We start from the raw sequence: 18,431 nt of genomic DNA, 5'->3' as shown, positions 1-18,431 counted from the left end.
CACTCCCCAGGGCTGTTTGGTCCCACCTTAGCCAAACTGAGCCGCGAAGCGGACACCGTCTCGGCAACTGTCCAGTCAGCGGGGAGCCATCCATCACTGTCTGGATGCAGACCAATCCGACCAGCTCTGCCTTCCTGCCAGCCAATGGCCGGAAAGCAGGGGGCGAGAGGAGCCAGAGAGGGGGCCACCGGCTCAGAGCGGTGTAAAGGGGGTCCGAGGGCCTGGTGGTACTACCTCTGTGTCCCTAGCCCGGTCTAGGTGTGTCTATCGTACCCCCTGCACCCGAGCCCCGGGCCAGGGCTTCAGTGTGCGTGCGCCCTCTGGCTGGGCCCGGGCCCCTGAGGTCTCGGTTTCTGACGTGCCCCGGTCCCAATTCGGCAGGAGGAAAGGGGGCGCCCTGAAGCCCCTTTCCCACAGATACTCGAGACCCGCCGGGTCGCCCACGAGGGCAGAAAGGCGGGGAGGAGCCCCGGGGTTGAGAGCAGACGGGAAGGCAGGCCCCGGGGCCGCTCCCGCCAGGAACGGTCGACTGCCTTTCCCAAAACCTGGGCCTGGGCAGACGGCGCCCCTGCTCCGCGTGCTGCGCGCCCCAGGGAGTCGGGGGTCCGGGGGGGCGCCGGGGCCAGCGGGCAGAGCTCGAGGCAGACGACCAGACCCGCCGTCCTGGCGGCTCCGCGAGGCTGCAGGCGCCGAGAGGGGGCTGGGGATGCAGCGGGCCCTCCGCCTCAGCCCGGGAGAGCCGGGCCTGCAAATTTGGCGTCCGTAGGAAGAGGCCGCGCCCCCACCCTGCCGGCGCTCCCCGGGGAACCGCGCGGTTCCGCGCAGCCCTCTCCCCTGCTTGGCTGCAGCCCCCCTCCCCAGAGTCCTTTGGCCACAAAAAGCGAGGACACCTCTCTGGTGGCCTCCCCGCATTGCCATGCCCCCTCGGCTCATTCCTCCTAACCCCGTACTGTCCCTGTGTGAGCGAGGGGTTCGGACGGCCCTTGGGTAGGGAGCGCGGGAAAGCCACCTCGCTCCAGCAGTGCCCGCTCCTGAGTCCGGCTCTGCGGAAACTGTTGTAAATAACCTTTCAGAGCCTCGGTGTGCCTCTCGGTAAAATGGGGAAGCACCGCATAGTCCACAGCATTCGGTGAGCCAGTTTGTGTGACGGCCGGGCCTTCCCATTCCAGTCCCTGCACTACTGGACTTGCAGGGCGCGACCGGGTTGCTAGGAAGCGAATTTGCCCCTCCGGTTCTTGCGGTCGTTTAGAGGCGGTGGATGGAGCCGGGCACCGGATAAGGCCGAACATTCGCCGAAAATTTCTGGAAAATTTCTCATTTCCCGTCGCCACAATGGCCCCCGAACTCGACAGCATTTAATTGCATACTCTTTTTTTCCCTTTCGGAGTTGCATTATTTGGTGGAATGGTTGTGTACAGAGTGTTTATAATCTGTTTACATAACTGTATATTTATCATTTTCTCTAATTGCAAAAGCATGCCCATTATAAATATCCATTATAAATATCTGGAGAATTTTATAATGTAGGACGTGATAAGCCGCAGGGACTGCCTCTACTAACACCCAGGGTTCGCCACTTTCTTTCAGCAGCGTCACACTGAAATTCGTGAGCCATAGCTGGAGCTCGCAGGGCGTACCCAGCCCGCTGGTTGCTAGAGCAACGCCCTGTCTCCGCGTTTAGGAGGCCAGAGATTAACTCGCGGGCGCAGGGGTCGGTCCCCTCCCTAGGGGCGGAGTTAGTAGGGGGAGCAAGACCCGGCGGGAGCGCGTTTCCCACCTATCCCTCCAGGTGGCGCTATAGGATCGTGGATAAGGTCCTGGGAATGGGCTCCCCGCGGCGGGGGGCGCCGAGGGGCGGAGCCAGGGCGGGGCGTAGGCTTGCGTCGCAGCTACCTAGGGATTGGAGGGAAACGAGCTGTCCCAGGCGGAAACGTTAGACACTCTCGGGGACTTCTGTACGTGACGCAGAAAGTGTATATGTCAGAGAAAGAAAGGGAGAAAGGGGCGGTTCTAGAACGGGGAGACAAAAGGAGAGTCGTGTCCCCCGAAAGTCACTCCATCCTTCCCATTTGCCTATAGAATGCCCCTCCGCCCGTCTCCCCCTTTGGACCTGCAATTCTTCACACCCTCGTGCACACTGGGTGCTCTGGGCACAAATACAAGGCGGGAGCTGGCCGGTGCCTCCGCACCCCTGGTATCTGGGCCTAGCCATGGCAAGCTTGCAGGGCTCTAGGGCCCAGGGTGTAAGCCCGCGGAGGAAGTCCGCGGCAATTTCCCAGGCAAGCCAAGAAAAACAGGCGCGCTGTTCCTCAGTTTGTCCAGAGGAAACCTTACGCCCTTCCCTCCTGGAGGCTGAGAATGGAAAAAGCGAGGCGAAGAATCCCAGCGGGGCCACCACGTGTGTACCATCTTGTGCTCTCCTTTCCCCCGCAAACGCACCATTCCTCCCATTGCGACTCTTCTACCCTGTCACACAATCATACCCAGCCCTCCACACCACATATAGGGCCCCAGTATCAGTGTCGCACCCCCTCACTGTGTTAAATTGTCTCCTCTCCCTTGACCCACCCTTCTCCCCAGTCACACAACCACAAGGATACACCCTGGAACTGGGCATCCAGGAGATGAGCCCCCCAGAGTGCAGAAGTCCTTATCAGAACACACACACCCACACACACACACACTTCCCAGGTCCAGAGAGAAAGAGACCATTGGCAGGAGACAAAAGCAGGTTTATTTGGGCTCTGGGGCCAGGGATGCCTAGGGTCTGAGTTAAGGCAGCTCAGCTGGTTCTGAAGGCCCAAAGAGCAGGCCAGGACAGTGAGAAGGGGTGACTCAGTGTTGAAGCCAAACCTCTGCCTCTCAGAGTCCCCGGCCGGAGACCTCGGGAGTCAGTTCTGGGAAGGCCTGGGGATATAGAGGGGTCTCTGGTGTCCCCTGGGATCTTTGTGCCTTTGCCAGGATTGGGGGAATGGTCTGGGGGCAGGGAGCCTTGAATGCACAGCCTTCATTTCAGTAACGACCATTTAATTTGTTCCTTGGCAGACTGAAGAACCTGGGTGGGGCGGGGGTGTGCAAGGTTGAGAGAATTACTGGGGAGGAATGACAAGTACATTAACGCTGCAATGAGACGGGGGAGGGGCGGGGGTCTATAGCCCCTCTCTACGTGTCCCTACAATCCGCGGTCACTAGGTGGCAGCAGCTCACCTCTGCCTGCCTTAAGTGGGGCCGGGCCGTCAAGATGGGAAGAGCGGCCGTAACTGGCTGCAGCCAACAACCAGCCCGGGCCAGAGCCTGCCCAGCTCTCTGGCTCCTGCATCCGCAGCCCTGGGTGTGGCAGCAGCCCTGACTCCCCACACCATGCCATTCAAGCTCCCGCCCACAGTGCCACGTCCAGGCAGAGACGGGCCCAGGCCTGACACTTCCTGTGCCCAGACACCTCAGCAAACCCCTAGCTCTGGCTTTGGCTGGCAGTAGGTCCTCAACACCCCACTCCAACCCGCTGCTGATGTGGCACAGCTGGCAAAGGGCTCTTGGGCAGACTCTGCTGAGGGTCACCCGCACTCAGACATGTTCACTCTTAACATCCTGCTGAGGAAACTGCCTCAGCCTCATGTTTACACAGATCCACACGACTGTGCACACACCATGCCAACATGGTGGGGACCCCAGGTATGTCCCTCAGGTTGTCCCTCCAGCCATCAAGCCTCATTCCCTTTCGAAGAAGGTCAGTCCCACACTGTATGTCCCTTCCTCCTGCCCACTCCCCCTCCTCTCTCAGGGACAGCCTGGCCCTGGAGCTCTCCCGCTTCTCTCGGCAAAAATCTTTCTCCTCGTTTCACCTCCCATTCACCACCTGCAGCTTCCTCGGTTTTTTTACTCAAGAATTCCATTAAAAGTGCTGTGTCTTCATTCTTTCCCCCTTTGGAAAACAGGATCTATGCCAAGAGCTCTCCTTGCGTTAGCTCATCTAATTCTCATAATAACTCTATGAGGAGTGTCCTGGGATTATGTGAGGCCCAGAGAAGTTGAGTAACTTGCCCTAGGCCACCCAGCTTGTAGGTGATAAGGCACAACATACATCCTGGGATGACTCACACCTGCACTCCTGTTCTTATCTGCTCTGCTCATTGCTCCGTAACCTCTTTAGCCCTGACAATTGCCATGCGGCTGCATTCATCTCAGCAGGGTAGGAGGAGGCACTGGGAGCTGGGCAGAGGGAGAGGCCGTGTGAGCACAAAGGGCAGGCACAGGAAAGTGGGCACTACACCTGGGGCCCCACACGGCATGGTACAGGCCCATCTGAGCTTGGGCCACTGCCGCAGGAGGTAGTTAGTGGCAGGGCAGGAAGCTCCATAAAAGCAGGATTAGTCTGGGCAGACAGACCTGCGGGCAGACAGAACGGAGGTCAAGCTTGACAAGCGGGAAGTTTGCACAGCTGGGAAAGCAGTCAAGCCACAGATCCAGAAAGCTCACCCCTGCCCCACATGCACTTCCAGATAGGACAGGGGTACACTTTTCCATAGTCGGGTCACTCGGGGACACGGTGGCAAGTGGTGAGAATTAGATCCCATCGTGGATTTAAGGGTCCCTTAACAATCTCAGCGTGGACCCTAAACAGCAGGGGTGAGGGTTTGGAGGCAACTCTATCTTGTATCCTTTCTAGGTTGGGGGAAGCATCAGAGGCCTAAGCCCCCAGATTGCTTTGGGGAACAAGTGACCCAGCCATCTTCAGGGTGGGCAGGTCATCCTGGGTTTTGATCCAACTATACCAAGCCAGGAAGGAGATAAGGTGAACTGCTAGGAAGGTGTCCAGCACTTATTAATACCCAGCTCCACATCACCTAGGGGACCCTGGAAGCCTCCACTGACTGTCTCCAAGAGATGGCCTGACGCTGTCAGCCCTCCCCTCCTGCATCCCTGCCTTCTCAGCCTCGGGAGCCCCACCGGGTCCCCCTGGGATGCTCTGCTCTCCCCCCACTAACCCTTTTCTGGCCAAGGCGGATGGAGGGGGCCTACCTGGGCCACACTGTGCTCAGTTAAGCCGCTGTCATCCGCCTGCAGGGAAGCAGAGTCAGGGTGGTCAGGCCAGGGCGAGGGTGTTGGGTGAAGAAAGAGAGGCGAGGGAGAGGGGCTTGGGGGTAGTGGCGGCGAACAGGTGCAGTGATCAGGGGATCCAGAGCTGCACATGAATCACCACTTAGTGGAAGTCCTAGAGCTTCTTGTTTGGGAGCCCAGGGCCCATCTACGGCACAAGGTGGGTGAGAGAGTGAGGGGGAATAAAGATGAGAGGAAAGGTTTCATCCGGACATGAGAAGCCAAACCGGGCAGGGAGGTTCTATCTATACACCCCCAAGGCCAACCTCAAGGCCAAGGCAGCCACCAGGTGTCTCTGTGAGGATTTATTTATTTCCCCAGTCTGTACTCCCCACCAGGGAGGATGGTGAGGTGTTTGTGATTCTACAGGGGGAGAGGACAGAGATATCTTTTACTAATTGACACTCCTCCAAACCGCTGCTCCCCCAACAAGTGCATCAACCCAGTGGTTGCTTCTGCTAGAGGAGCTTGGGTTCCCACCATCGGGGTTCTGGCAGCCCAGATACAGGGAGGACAGGAGGTGGAGAGGACAGGAGTGAGGGGGGATGCAGGATGGCTCTTACCCTAAAATTCACTTTCTGGATCACTTGCTGGGGGTCACTCTCCAGAATCACACTACGAGATGAGAGAGAAACCGGGAGGAAAATCAGCCACATGCTTCCCTCTGCCTCCGCGCCCTGCTTAAGCCCTTCCCTTCCCCGCCGTATGCTACATTCCCCCTCCAAGGTACCTTCCTGCTGTTACTCCTCAAGCCAGAGCTCTCCCTCACCACGGAGCACCCTCAGCTCTGATTCTCCCACACTTCATCATCACTGGGCAAACACTCAGAGATCAGGTGAGGGCAGTCCAGTCTAGAACAATCAGGTTGTCAAAAGCAGGGACTCAAAAACTGAGACCTCTAGAAAGTTCACTTCACCTCTGGGTCTAGGGGTGGATTCAGATGCAGGGAAGGAAGAGAGGCCCCCCCCAGGGGTCCCTATCTTGTTTCACTATTATTTTATGCCACAGGGTCATGCCATACATGAAAGAAATGGAACTCCAAAAATCAGAATCTACAGACCCAGTTATGGAGGCTTTCCTCGGCTAGTTGACACTCTTTCATGATGTCCTGGGGGTGTTCTGAAGCCATGTGTGGGTGTGTGCAGGGGTGAGAGCCAGTCACTGTGGGTAGGTTAGGGCTCATGGGGACTGAGTGACTGCTCCTCCTCACCCAGTGAGGCTCCTCCAGGGCAGAAGGAATTGAACAAACATTTCTTGAGAGCCTCTCCCAGGCCCATCTCCCAGGGGCACTTGCAGCCCCAGATCCCTCACCAGGGGTCCTTTAGACAGAGCAACCTAGGCCAAGGCTCCAGTCAGGTGTTGCCTCCACTGACACTTCCCTGATTTTCACTGGAGGGAAACTGTGAGCCCGTCAGGGGGCAGAAACTGGGCCTTCTAGGGGCACAGACCGGAAGCTGATAAAGCTTACACCCTCCCTTGTGAAGGTCCTTCCAAGGCCCTGCACCTCATTTTGTATTTGTGTGTGTGTGTGTGTGTGCTTTGCTTTCCTTAAAGACCGTCTACCAAGTTGTATATACAAACTGTATATTCCACAAAACCTGGTTTTATTCCCCTTACTCTTGGGTCCTAGCAATTAGCACAAGGCCTTGCAGCAGCAGCAGCAGCAGGCAGTCAATAGCTATAGAGGAAAGGAGGGAGGGGGAAGGAGGGAGGAAGCCCACAGTACCCCACCTCCCAGAGCCCCTGTCCCCGAGCAGTGTGGTACAGTGCTGTGGAAAGAGCACAATCTCTGGAAACACACACAGGTTTTAGATCTTGGCCCTGCCACTCTCTAGCCATGTGACCTTGGGGACTTGAACCTCTGAGCCTCTGTTTCCTCATCTATTAAATGGATGGAATGACAGAGGCCTGTGGATGTCTTTCAGGTGATCCGCTTCCATTACCCTTTGCCCCAGACCCAGAACTTCTTTTTTTCCCTGAATATTGTGCCGCCCCCATGGAAATTCACTAACCAACCCTTCTCATAAGAGTTCCCACTCTCCTAAGACTATAATCTTATGCCAATAGTAGGAAACATTTATTGAAGGAAAACCATGAGCTTCACTTGCACCACCTTATTTAATCCCACACTCTTTGAGGCAGTTCCCTTACTGTCTCCATTTGAAAGATGGACAAAGTAAGGAAAGTAAGTAACTGGCCCAGGTCACGCGTCTAGTTGGTGTTGGAATGAATCTCTAAGAGCAGGAGGTGTGGCAGCAGCAGGGCTCGGCCTGAAGGAAGTCTTCCCAGGAAGGGGCAAGTATCTGTGCTGCCTGCTTCTCCTGGGCACTGGAAATCAAACCATCGCCCCAAACCCTGCCTAGTCAACAGTCAGCCATAGTTGGACATCAGATTACTTTCTTGTGTGCTTCTCTTTGGCTAACATTGAAGTCAACCTCCATCCTCATGAGTGGGGTGGGGGGGATGGGACACCAGGAATCTGCTGGGGGAAGGGAGGGAGAAGTTGGCCAGAGAGCCAACAGTGTGCTGGGTGCAACCTAGAGCTGATGACTTCCAAGGGCACCTCCCGCTGTGAATGTCCCTGACCAGCCCCTCTTCCCATCCCTCCTCCTCACCCGCCATCCACAATCTCGTCCAGCACCAGAAAGGCTCCGTCCATGTTCTCCAGCAACCAGCGCTTCTCCACGTTCTTCCTGAAGGCAGACACAGCTCTGGAGCCTCCCCACGGCCAGGAGAAGCCGGGCCCCTGCCTAGGTGAGGCGGACCCGCTCTCTCCAAAGATTGCCTTATTTCCCACCGCCAATCCCCCGCACAAGCACAGGGAAGGAGAATGTCAAGGGCACTGAGGGCAGCACCCGGGCGAGGGATCCCTGCCCAGAGCCCGGGGCTGCTCCCTTAAGCTCCCCTTGCCTACCGCCCTCACACTTCGGGCAGGGACCCTGTGCCCACCCTTAAGCATTTCATAGCACTTCAGGTGCTATAGCCTTACTGTAGTTAATTGTGTCGACTGTGAACATTTACTTTTAGGTTATCTGCATTTGGTTTACCCAGGCCACGTTCACTGGGGTAGATACCAGATCACTGAATGGGGGTGGAGGGAAAATCACCCTGGGCTTCAAGTCAAAAGCCCTGAGTTTGAATCTCTGCTCTGATATAAATAGCTTGTAAATTCAGGCAAATCACTTAGCTTCTCTAGACCTCATTTTCTGCCCATACCATTGCTTGATCAGGTAAAGGGCAGGGTCCTTGAAGAAGGATGCTCTGGCTCCAGCCTTAGTCTTGTGGGGACTTCAGGAGAAAAGCAGGGAGGAAGGGTCCCGCCTCTGTGATGTACCAAGGTCTGGGGAATGGGAGCCTTGGAGGATAGAGGACCTCACTCACCTTAACACATGGTTCAGGGACTCAAACAGGCAGGTAAGAACAGACATGAGCATCAGCTGGGGGTGGGCAGATAATGGGGGGAAGGAAAACGAGAGAGCTTGAGGTTGAGAAGGCCAAAAGGAGACCTCAGAGCCTGACTGTGTGGGCAGCTGTCCCTCTTCAGAGAGGACATGGCTGGAGCCTGACTGCAGTTTGACCTGAGAGGACCCCTCCCCTCCCCATGTTTGGGTTGGAAGCACTGGAGCGCCTGCTGTGGGACACTGAGTACATCCTTCTCCAGTGATGTTTAAGACACAGAGGCTCTCTGCAGAGGACTCCATTTCTGGTACCCAAGGAATCTAAGGAACACCATGGATATGCACTGTTCCAGAAAGAACCATTCTGGCTGCTCCCAGTTCCCCAGAGTCTAGAAGGAGGGGTACCAATGGTGAGCCTCCCAGCTTCTACCCCAGAATCCAAGCCTCCTTGTCACTCCAACCTCCTGAATTCACCTCGTTCTCGTAGGATGAGCCCACCACATACAGGAAGAGGTCAATGCTGCTCTTGTAGACGATGGTCATGCCCCCGAAAAATGCAATCTCACCTAGAAGAGCAGGGGGCGCTCTCAGTTCTGGTCACCTCTGCCTGGCCCCTCCTCCCCGTCTCCAGCTCTGCGCCTCTTGCCCTAGTTCCTTCTTCCCCGTCCAGAGAACCCTTGCAAAGGAAATTCCCTGGTGGTCCAGTGGTTAGGACTCCCACGCTTTCACTGCCAAGGGCCCGGGTTCAATCCCTGGTCAGGGAATTAAGATCCCACAAGCTGTGAGGCCAAACAAACAAAGAACCCTTGCAAAGACTAGCACCCTTGGAAAGACACACTAGGGACACTACCATTAGGCTACTCTGTGTCCCTCCCCCCACCCTCTACTCCGTTCCTAGCACCTGACTGACTCATTCTAAGGGAGGGAGGGAGATGCATGAGGGAAGGGATGTGGGAACAGATGTATATGTATGACTGATTCACTTTGTTATAAAGCAGAAACTAATAAAAAAAAAAGAATACATGATATGGAAAAGCAAAAAAAAAAAAAAGAAGTCAACAAACCTAGTTCAAGGCTGACCTTTCACCTGCCATATGCAAAGCCTAAGACCAGCCCCAGGCTAGTGCGGGCCCCTTCCACTGAGAGAAGTCCGGGCATGCCGTAAGCAGGAAGGGGGGGTTGAGAGGGCGGGGAGTGAAGGCTCACCGGAAGAAGAGAGAAGAGAACAGCTGGGAAGGAGAGGAAAAAGCACCTCTGAAGAAAAGGGAATGGCCTGTGGGTGTGTGAGGCCGAGGGGGACAGATGTGTCCAGATGAAGATGACGGTGTGCATCTGAAAGTTCTGCACGAGCGAAAGGCGGACACTTACTGTCAGTCCGGCTGGTCTTGTTGAAGACATTTTTCTCGAAGGCTATCTGCTCCTTCATGGAGGGGAATGTGTCATCGTAATACTAGGTGAAAGGGAAGGAGAAAAGGTGACAGCTGTTCCACAGAGCTTCCTCCCTGGATGGGTGGCAGGGAATGGTAGGTGCTGGCCAAGCGGGACCCTGCTGCCATGCCCCATCTTCTCCTGACTGCCCTCTAGGCCCGTCTGCTCACTGTTTCCCCATAAACACAAATTCTGAGCAAAGAAAGTCATAAAAAGTAGAGGAATTTTGGGCTTCCCTGGTGGTGCACTGGTTGGGAGTCCGCCTGCCGATGCAGGGGACACGGGTTCGTGCTCCGGTCCGGGAGGATCCCACATGCTGCGGATCCTGCGCGTCCGGAGCCTGTGCTCCGCGACAGGAGAGGCCACGGCAGTGAGAGGCCCGCGTACCGCAAAAAAAAAAAAAAAAAAAAAAAAAAAGTAGAGGAATTTTGAGGCCTTCTTGTGGAGTCCTGTCCTGATTTCTTGAAGGCCTTTGTACATTCCGCAGAGGTGCAGCGTGCTAAAGACTGCGGTGGTCACTGGGCCACACTGTTTCTACACTAACCTGAGTCTACAGGAAAGAAGGCAGAGCCAGGGGCCTTTTAACACAATAATATCACAACAGCTACTTTATTATCCACATTATATGGATGTGGAAGCTGAGGCGTGAAGTCAGGTAACTTCCCTGACATCTCACAGTTGTAAGGGACGGAGCTGGGATTGAACACCAATGATGGTCTGACTTCAGACAGGGTTATGGTGAAGATGAAATATCTAAGGGAAAGTTCCTGGCACACACTGCCTAATTAAGTCAACGCTGCTTTGTTTGGGTTTGATGAGACTCTCTCTCTGACTCAGTTCCTGCATCTGAACATGGATGTGATCTGCTGGGAGGAGGCCCTGGAACTTTTGGTTGCCGAGCCACCTCTGACCAGCTGCGGCAAGAGATGGTCAGCTCAGCTTTCAATTTTCTGAATGTGGATTTTGCCACTTAGTACCCCATCTGCAGGCAAATTAGCAGTCTCCCTGCTGGCCACTGCTGTGGTGAACAAGCTCCTTTCAATGTCATGAAGTCAAAAAGTTTCAACCCATACAAACGAAAAATCTATAATGCATTTCGTAGCTACTTTAGGTGCCATAGCCCTACTATAGTTAACTGCGTTGATGGTAGACATTTATTTTTGGATTATTCTAGTTTGGTTTATCCTGGCCATGTTCACTAGCATAGATGCCAGATAGTTGAATAGTTGGTGCAGTGAAAGCCACCCTCCTGAGCTTCAGGTCAAAATACCTGAGCTTGGATCTGTGTTCTGATATTACTACCTGTGACCACAGGCAACTCTTTTCGCTTCTCTAGACTGCATTTTCCTCATTTGTGAAATGAAAGAGGTGGATTATATAGTCTCTAAAATCTTGTCTGGTTCTAAATCCTTAGTGTTTACCAAGCTGTAGAAGAAAAGTGGAGGTTACTTGTTCAGAATTTGGGGACTAGGACTCCGGGGTCCCAGGCCAGTGGAAAAGATGGTGAGAAGACATTTTAGGGAACATGTGAGAAACAGAGGAGACAGCCCCACCCCCTTTCAGGGGCCAGCAGTCTGACAGGCAGGAGGATGGACAGAATGGCCTTTGGAGGGGTCTCAGCTGAGGTGCTCTGAGTCGCAGAGCCCACAGTGGGGTCCCTCCTGCCAGGAGAGGCAGCTGGGTGGGGACTTCTGTTCTTGGGCCTGTGGCAGTGTCTTCAGGGGCCCTCCGGTGAGGGTGGGAGGTTACCTTGGCCAGCAGGCGGTGTCCGTCATTATCTAGGATGAAGACAGCCTTGATGGTGTAGAGGGAAGGTTCCTGCAACTGACACGGGGCGGGGTGGGGGGGAGAGCTCCGTTGGCCCCTAACTCAGGGCAGACCCCCTGTCATTGGCTCTACGGGACCTGCCGGTCCCAAGAGTCAATCCTCAGGCTCCAGCAACCCCAACCCCAAAGGTCCACAGCTGGTTCCGGCCCAACCCTGTGCCACATGGGCCACTCGGGTGCCCGCTCCACTCCCAGGCAGATGGTCCACTGCAGGCCCCGGGTGGGCGCTGTGCCCACTGGGTGCGGAAGGTCCGTCCGGGCCCAAGTTCTGTCATGCACTGACTGCTCCAGAGCCCGAGTCGGAGTGTATCACAGAACCTGGGCCGGGGGGACAGCGGCGCCGAGCCTCCTCCTCCAGCGGCCAGCGGCCAGCGGCCAGCGGCCGAGGCTGGACCCGCGCACTCCGCGCGCCCCCAGCCCCCGGCCCGTCGGACTCCAGAAGCACGCACGTCAGCCCGAGGCCCGGGGCGGCCCCACGGCGGCCCCGCGGCTCCCTAACCCTCCGGGAGAATCGCAATCCAGCCCCGCCGAGCCGTCCCCCCGCCCGCGCCGACTGCTCCAGAACTTCGCCCAAGCGGACGCCAGACCGGCCTCCTCCCGACTCCGCGCGGAGGAACTTTTCTGCCTGCGCGGGCGCCGCCCCTCCCCGGCTGGTTCGGGCGGCACCAAGTTCCCCAGCGCCCAGCGGGCGACTTGTGAGCTGGTGCCGCCCGCTCGGCCCCCGTGCCGCCCGCTCCGTACCCGCAGCCCCGCGGGCTCCCGGCCTCGGGCGGGCGGCGCCGGGCCCCCGGCCGGGGCGGCCGCGGCCCCCTCCCCCGGGTGCGGACGTGGCCAGGCCTCCGGCCGCTGCATTCCGCTCTCTGCCTCGCGCTGACAGCGCCGCCCCACCCCGCCCCGCGCCCCCCGGGGCCGCCGCCCGCTCCTCCCCGGCAGCCGCCGGCCTCGCGTCCGCCCCTCTCTGCCCGTCTGCGCGTGTCCTTCCTTTCCCCGCGGCCCTTCCCTCCTCGCCCTCCCTCCTCTCCTCTCCGTTCCCGCCCTCTCCGCCTTGCGCCCACACCCCAGCGCTCCTTCCCCCACCTCTCCTTCCCCTCGCCCTCCTCGGCTCCTCAAAGCCCAGAGCTCCCCGCATCCTCCGTTTGTCCCAGGACCGACCCCTCTTTCCCCTCCTGCCTTCTCTCTGACTTGTGGGTTTGCTTTGCACCGACGTCCGCAGGCTGTCCTGAGGCCAGCAGAAAACAGGCAAAGTCCAGTTTGTCTTCTGACTCCTGGTAGGTACCGTTGGGACAAATACATCAGGTCCTCCTTTGGGTCTCAGAGACAGGTTCTAGCAGTGGGAGCAGATGAGGGCAGCTCTTCGAGAGACCGCTCTGCCTAGAAGAGTTTCTCCCACTCCTCTCACGCGACGTGGGTTAGGGAGCCATGGCGCCCGGACGCTGTGGCAGAAGTCTCCCAAGACACAGACACGACACAATCTGAAACAAGACCAATGCCTAGCAGCACAAAGGCTCCACCAGTGAATGGCATCAGGCTCTGCCATGCTTTGGTTCCTTTGGCCTAAGTACACCAGAGGACAAGCTTTAGCTTCAGCATCCTCAAGGCCAGTGGGAAATTCACATTCCAACGGTACAGAGTTTACAGTACTTACCCATTTACCCATCACAATACCAGGCATGCATTTTACCCTTAAGACTTTTCACGTACATTATCTAATATAACTTACGCCTGTGAGATAGGTGTTCTCGTCCCCATTTTAAGCAAAGGGAGACTCAGTTTGTGTGATCTTTCAAGATCCTTCAGCTAATCAATAGTTGAATGGAGGTGGAACCCAGAAATTCAGACTAAGAATTTCTTCTCCATTCTTCTCTTCAGGTCCTTTGATGTTGGGTACCACACTCACTCATCCCAGGTGACTGGGGAATGGGGGTTTCCTCTGCTGAATGGTATCAAGCCATCTCATTCTTCATCTCAACTTCAATGTCATCACCAAAAGGCCCTCTCTGACAACCACCGAATCGGACTTGATAGGTCTCTGCTGTCACATTCTCTGTCTCAGCACCCTACATATTTCTTTTGTTGTACTTAATCTCCAAATACCATTTTTACTAATTTGTTTACAAATGTGTGTGGTCCTTCTCTGCATCAGGCATTGTGTACTACAAAAATAGAGAAAATGTGCCTGTGGAATCCCTGGTGCCCCAAACAGGACACATGACAGGTCCAATGAAACCATGTTTTTTTTTTTTTTGCGGTACGCGGGCCTCTCACTGCTGTGGCCTCTCCCGTTGCGAAGCACAGCCTCCGGACGCGCAGGCTCAGCGGCCACGGCTCACGGGCCCAGCCGCTCCGCGGCATGTGGGATCTTTCCAGACCGGGGCACGAACCCCTGTCCCCTGCATCGGCAGGCGGACTCTCAACCACTGCGCCACCAGGGAAGCCCGAAAACCATGTTTTATGTGCTATACAAATATTTGAGTACTTCCTATGTGCCGGTTACTTTTTTAGTCACTGCGACGCAACAATAGCCAAAGTAAACAAAATCTTTGCTCTCATGGAGCTTATTCAAGTGTTTGTGTGTGTGTGTTTGTGTGTGTGTGCATGCATTTCTGTGCAAGACGTAATATGCAGATAAATGAATAAAATTGATATTTGAATTGCTGATAAGCACTATGAAGAAAAATAGATCAGGAATGGGTATCAGGAATGTGAGGGGTTGGGGAGAGGCAGGGAAAAATGCCATTTTCATTAGGGTCATTTGAGAAAGCCTTCAAGAAGGTGACATTTGAACAAAGAGCTGAAGGAAGTGAGGGGGTGAGCCACACGTGTCTGAGGAAGTGTCTACTGAACCTCTTTTTATGATGATTTAGAAGGCACATCTGAATATTCCCTGCAGGCTATCAGAGTTATAATAATGAACATTAATCAATGCTATTTGGTATAATGGAGGAAAAGACAGTATTTTAATTGTTTGGATTCCAGATCATCAGAAGTTATGTCATTGGTCATGCCGGCTCAGTGTTATTAAAAATACTGATTTGGGGCTTCCCTGGTGGCGCAGTGGTTAGGAATCTGCCTGCCAAGGCAGAGGACACGGCTTCGAGCCCTGGTCCAGGAAGATCCCATGTGTCGCGGAGCAGCTAGGCCCGTGGGCCACAACTACTGAGCCTGCGCTCTACAGCCTGCAAGCCACAGCTACTGAGCCCGTATGTGCCACAATTACCGAGGCCCGCGTGCCTGGAGCCAGTGCTCCGCAGCAAGGGAGGCCACCGCAGTGAGAAGCCCACGCACCGCAGCGAAGAGTGGCTCCCACTCGCTGCAGCTAGAGAGAGCCCGCGTGCAGCAAAGACCCAAAGCAGCCAAAAATAAAATAAATTTTAAAAAATACTGATTTGATTATTTCGATGCTTTAATATTTCTGTGAGCTAGTCCATTATTAGCTCATATTTACAACGACAGCACCAAAAAGCCTCCAGGGGCATTTCCTAGCCTCTGTGTAGTGAATGGTACCCACAGTGGGAGAGGGTCAGCTTGCAGAAGGAGAGGGAGACCTGGGAAGACAGGGGACTTAGAGAGCAGGAGTGGCTCTGGAGAGAGGAGGGGGAGGAGTTAGTTACAGGAGAGTGGCTGAGAGGCACTGAGTCGGGCAGAGGGGCTGGGGATGAGAGAGAAAGCCAGGGAAGGAAGCTTAGGAACCGCAAAATCCTCAGCACCACCACCACCACCGCCGCCACCAGGGTTGCTATCGTTATAATCATCAGGATCGCTTTACAGCTTAAGTGCCCTGGTGAGTAAGTAAATCCAGAGTACTCAAGTTGAACTTTTCAAGGAAGAGATTTCCTCCTATGATGGCTCCTTCCCAAACTCCCTCAACAGAGACCCCAGGACTCCTTTCCCTCCTCAGGGTCCCCCAAGCTGGGGTGCCCCTTTAATGGGGATTCTGTGTAAACATACAAGTTCAGTGTGCACGGTGTCAGGACAATGTCCCCCACAGAGCACAGCCTTACAGTGTAAGGCTGGCAGCACTTGGGAAGCCTGCAAGTGCAGCAGAAAAGAAGCTGCTGGTGAGCTTCTCAGAAGGAGGAAGCCAGAACTGGGTTCAAAAAGAAAGCCGCTTGCTGTATCCCTGTTCCCTCCTTCCTTGAGAAGGGGCGGGGTGCCCTGGGAGGAGGTGCTGTGCGCATCTCTAAGCAGCTGGGGTCTGTGGAGAAGCTGGACTCAGAATTGGTCCTAAACACACACACACACACACGCACACACACACACACACACACACACATATGTCTCTGCCCTTTGGAGTCTCCAGGAGGTTAGTGATTCAATAGGTTCCCCTCTGGGCCTTGGTGTATCTTGAAGGTGAGACCATTCCATTTCCTCTGACTCACCCTCCTGCTGCCACATTTCTGTGCTGTCTGTCCTAGGATTTCAGCATCTGTTCTTGTGTGACAAGAAGAAACAGCTCCCTTGGGTAACAGCCTTTCTCTCTCCTTCCTGCTATAATGTCAAGAGGGGGAGGTGTGTGTGCAGTGTGAGGTGTGGTTGTGTGTGCTTGTGGCATCCTCCAGAGAGAAAACGAAAGCTTCCATGCTCCGTCTGCAGGATGAGTTTCCAGTTGACCATCCTAAAGACAGCTCTCATTCCTTCCAAGTGTTGTGCTTTCTCTGGGATAACAAGGTTGTAGGGTGGGTGGAGAGAGAGTTGGGCAAGAGAGGGACCTCACGCTTAGCTCTACGCATGCATGAGTGGCTTTATACACAGGATCCGATTTTTAAACTTGGTGAATATGTATATTGTTATCTCCATTTTAGCTCAGGAGGGCCCAACTAGTCAGTTTTTGAACGCAGCTCTGAGTCCAAAACACCCACTTTCCCCACCTCACAATAGCACCTCATTGACTGTGACATGCCACACTGAGAACTATACAAAGAAAATTACCCAACACTGTTTGGGACAACATGGTGAGACATACAGGACCACTGAGTTCAGCTTCATAAAACGTTATACCAAGACATGAATGACCAAAGAAGCGTTTTCACTGGGCAGGTCCAGGAAGAGAACACGTTAGGACTGAGAAAGGGCACATCCTAAAATCAGGTGGTGATTCTAATCCGTGCTCATGATTACCACTGCTGTTCTTTTTTACCCAACTTGGATTCTTGCCCCAAGCTACTGATTCTCTACTCTGGCTGCATATAGAAATCACCTAAGGAGCTTTTACAAAATCCTGATGTCCAGGGCTGCTCTGTCCAGGGAGACTCTGATTTAATTGGTTGGGGGGTGGGACCTGGGCAAGCCGCCCAGGTGATTCTAATGTGCAGCCAGGGTTGGGAAGCAATCTTCTAAGACAGCCATGGGAGAGGTGCACAGGGAAGAGACTGGCTTGCAGAACCTCTTTTGATGGTTTAATGGTAACAAGCTTGCCAATGATGTTTACCATGTAAGAAAGGGGGTATTGACAGGATGTAATCCTAGAATCTCTCAGAAGGGCTGTAAGGAAATCTCAGGCAGTCATTGTATCCATTCCCGTGGATTAGTTGGAAATTGGAGAGTGAGAAATATTTATATAGATTAACAACATTTAAAAACATTTTTAAAGAAAGGAAAACTCATGGGTGACCAGAATAGCAGAAAGATTGGGTTTCCCCTTAGGGGAAAAAGCAATTCCTGCTATTCCAGAAGAACTCCAAACCACAGCCAGTCTGTCTTCCCACAAGCCCTTCTCCGAGGATTTCTGGGCAGGAGTCATCATCACAGGATGTTTGGAGGATGGATGTGCCTGCGATAGCAGCAACAGCTACAGAGGAAGGTGGGTCAACGTCGATATCACTGGGACGCGTAGGATTTCAGTGTAGTCAGCTGGCTTTCTTTTATGACCCCAAATCCCTGTGCATTAGAACTAACCAACTTCCTGGATTCCCACTGCCTTCTCTCCTGAGTAGCCTGGAGCCTCCCTGGCAAGGCCTGGTTCCACTGATGGCTGTCAGCCTCTCCCTCAGGGAGCAAGTGCATGCACTCACTTTTTCCAGTGGTCTTCTCTGTCTGATTTAATGGATATACCAGGACTGATGACACATCAGCATGGGATCTTTCTTTTGCTTCTTGGGTAATTGTCCTCTTAACAGCTGTTCCCGGGAAAGGAGGGTGTGTGGGGGGGGGGGGGCGGGGAGGAGGGTGGCTTCCTGGGTGAAGAAGGACACACCCTGGATTTTACAAGGTTTATCAGTGGGTTCTGGGAAGGAGGTTTACACCTGCTTGGACTTGATCTGGAACCCTAGACAGAGTGGAAGACGGTCTTTCGATCTCCACTACCTACACAGAGAACTATTAAATATCCTGGGTGCCTACACTCCGCCAGGCCTCACTGCCGGCTGCTGAGATTGTCTCTACGTCTCTGTTCTCCTCGGCCCTTGCAATGGGCTAGCAATTCTTTGTCCTTCCCTTTTTTCTTCCCACCTTTCTGTAACTGCTAAGCAGAAAACTTTTCTAACTACCCCTAGTCAGTCATTCTTTAACCCAATAATATAGTTCCTGATCCAGCTCTCTCCCACTTTACACTCAAATAATTATTATACACATTTAAACATAGTACTTGAAGTTGGGAGGCAAAAGAAAGGGAACAGGACAGTGTGGGCAAAAGACCTCTCCACACCTTTCCCACCCCTTCTCTAAGGATTTTTTTTTTAACATC

General features: G+C 54.4%; 1 protein-coding gene across 2 annotated transcripts; it reads right to left on the bottom strand.

The window, feature by feature from the left end:
* Window positions 1-2,715: 2,715 nt before the first annotated feature.
* Window positions 2,716-12,601, bottom strand: COPZ2 (COPI coat complex subunit zeta 2; the record flags this gene model as incomplete). Of its 2 annotated transcripts, XR_013811439.1 has the most annotated exons (10): window positions 3,012-3,055; window positions 5,020-5,058; window positions 5,661-5,712; window positions 5,828-5,948; window positions 7,713-7,790; window positions 8,479-8,534; window positions 8,970-9,061; window positions 9,864-9,945; window positions 11,673-11,747; window positions 12,491-12,601. XR_013811439.1 is itself a non-coding variant. In XM_079726212.1 (9 exons), the coding sequence occupies 9 exons, from the start codon at window positions 12,599-12,601 to the stop codon at window positions 3,008-3,010; spliced, it is 633 nt and encodes a 210-aa protein (XP_079582338.1). In that variant the 3' UTR covers window positions 2,716-3,007. The 2 variants fall into 2 exon arrangements, 1 of the variants encoding a protein (XP_079582338.1); XM_079726212.1 differs by lacking the exon at window positions 5,828-5,948 and having other exon boundaries at window positions 2,716-3,055.
* Window positions 12,602-18,431: the final 5,830 nt, after the last annotated feature.

This window comes from Hyperoodon ampullatus, assembly GCF_949752795.1.
Source record: "Hyperoodon ampullatus genome assembly, chromosome: 19".
NCBI classification, from domain to species: domain Eukaryota; kingdom Metazoa; phylum Chordata; class Mammalia; order Artiodactyla; family Ziphiidae; genus Hyperoodon; species Hyperoodon ampullatus.
Note: the sequence above shows the minus strand (reverse complement) of the source record. Positions and strands in the feature narration are given on the sequence as shown.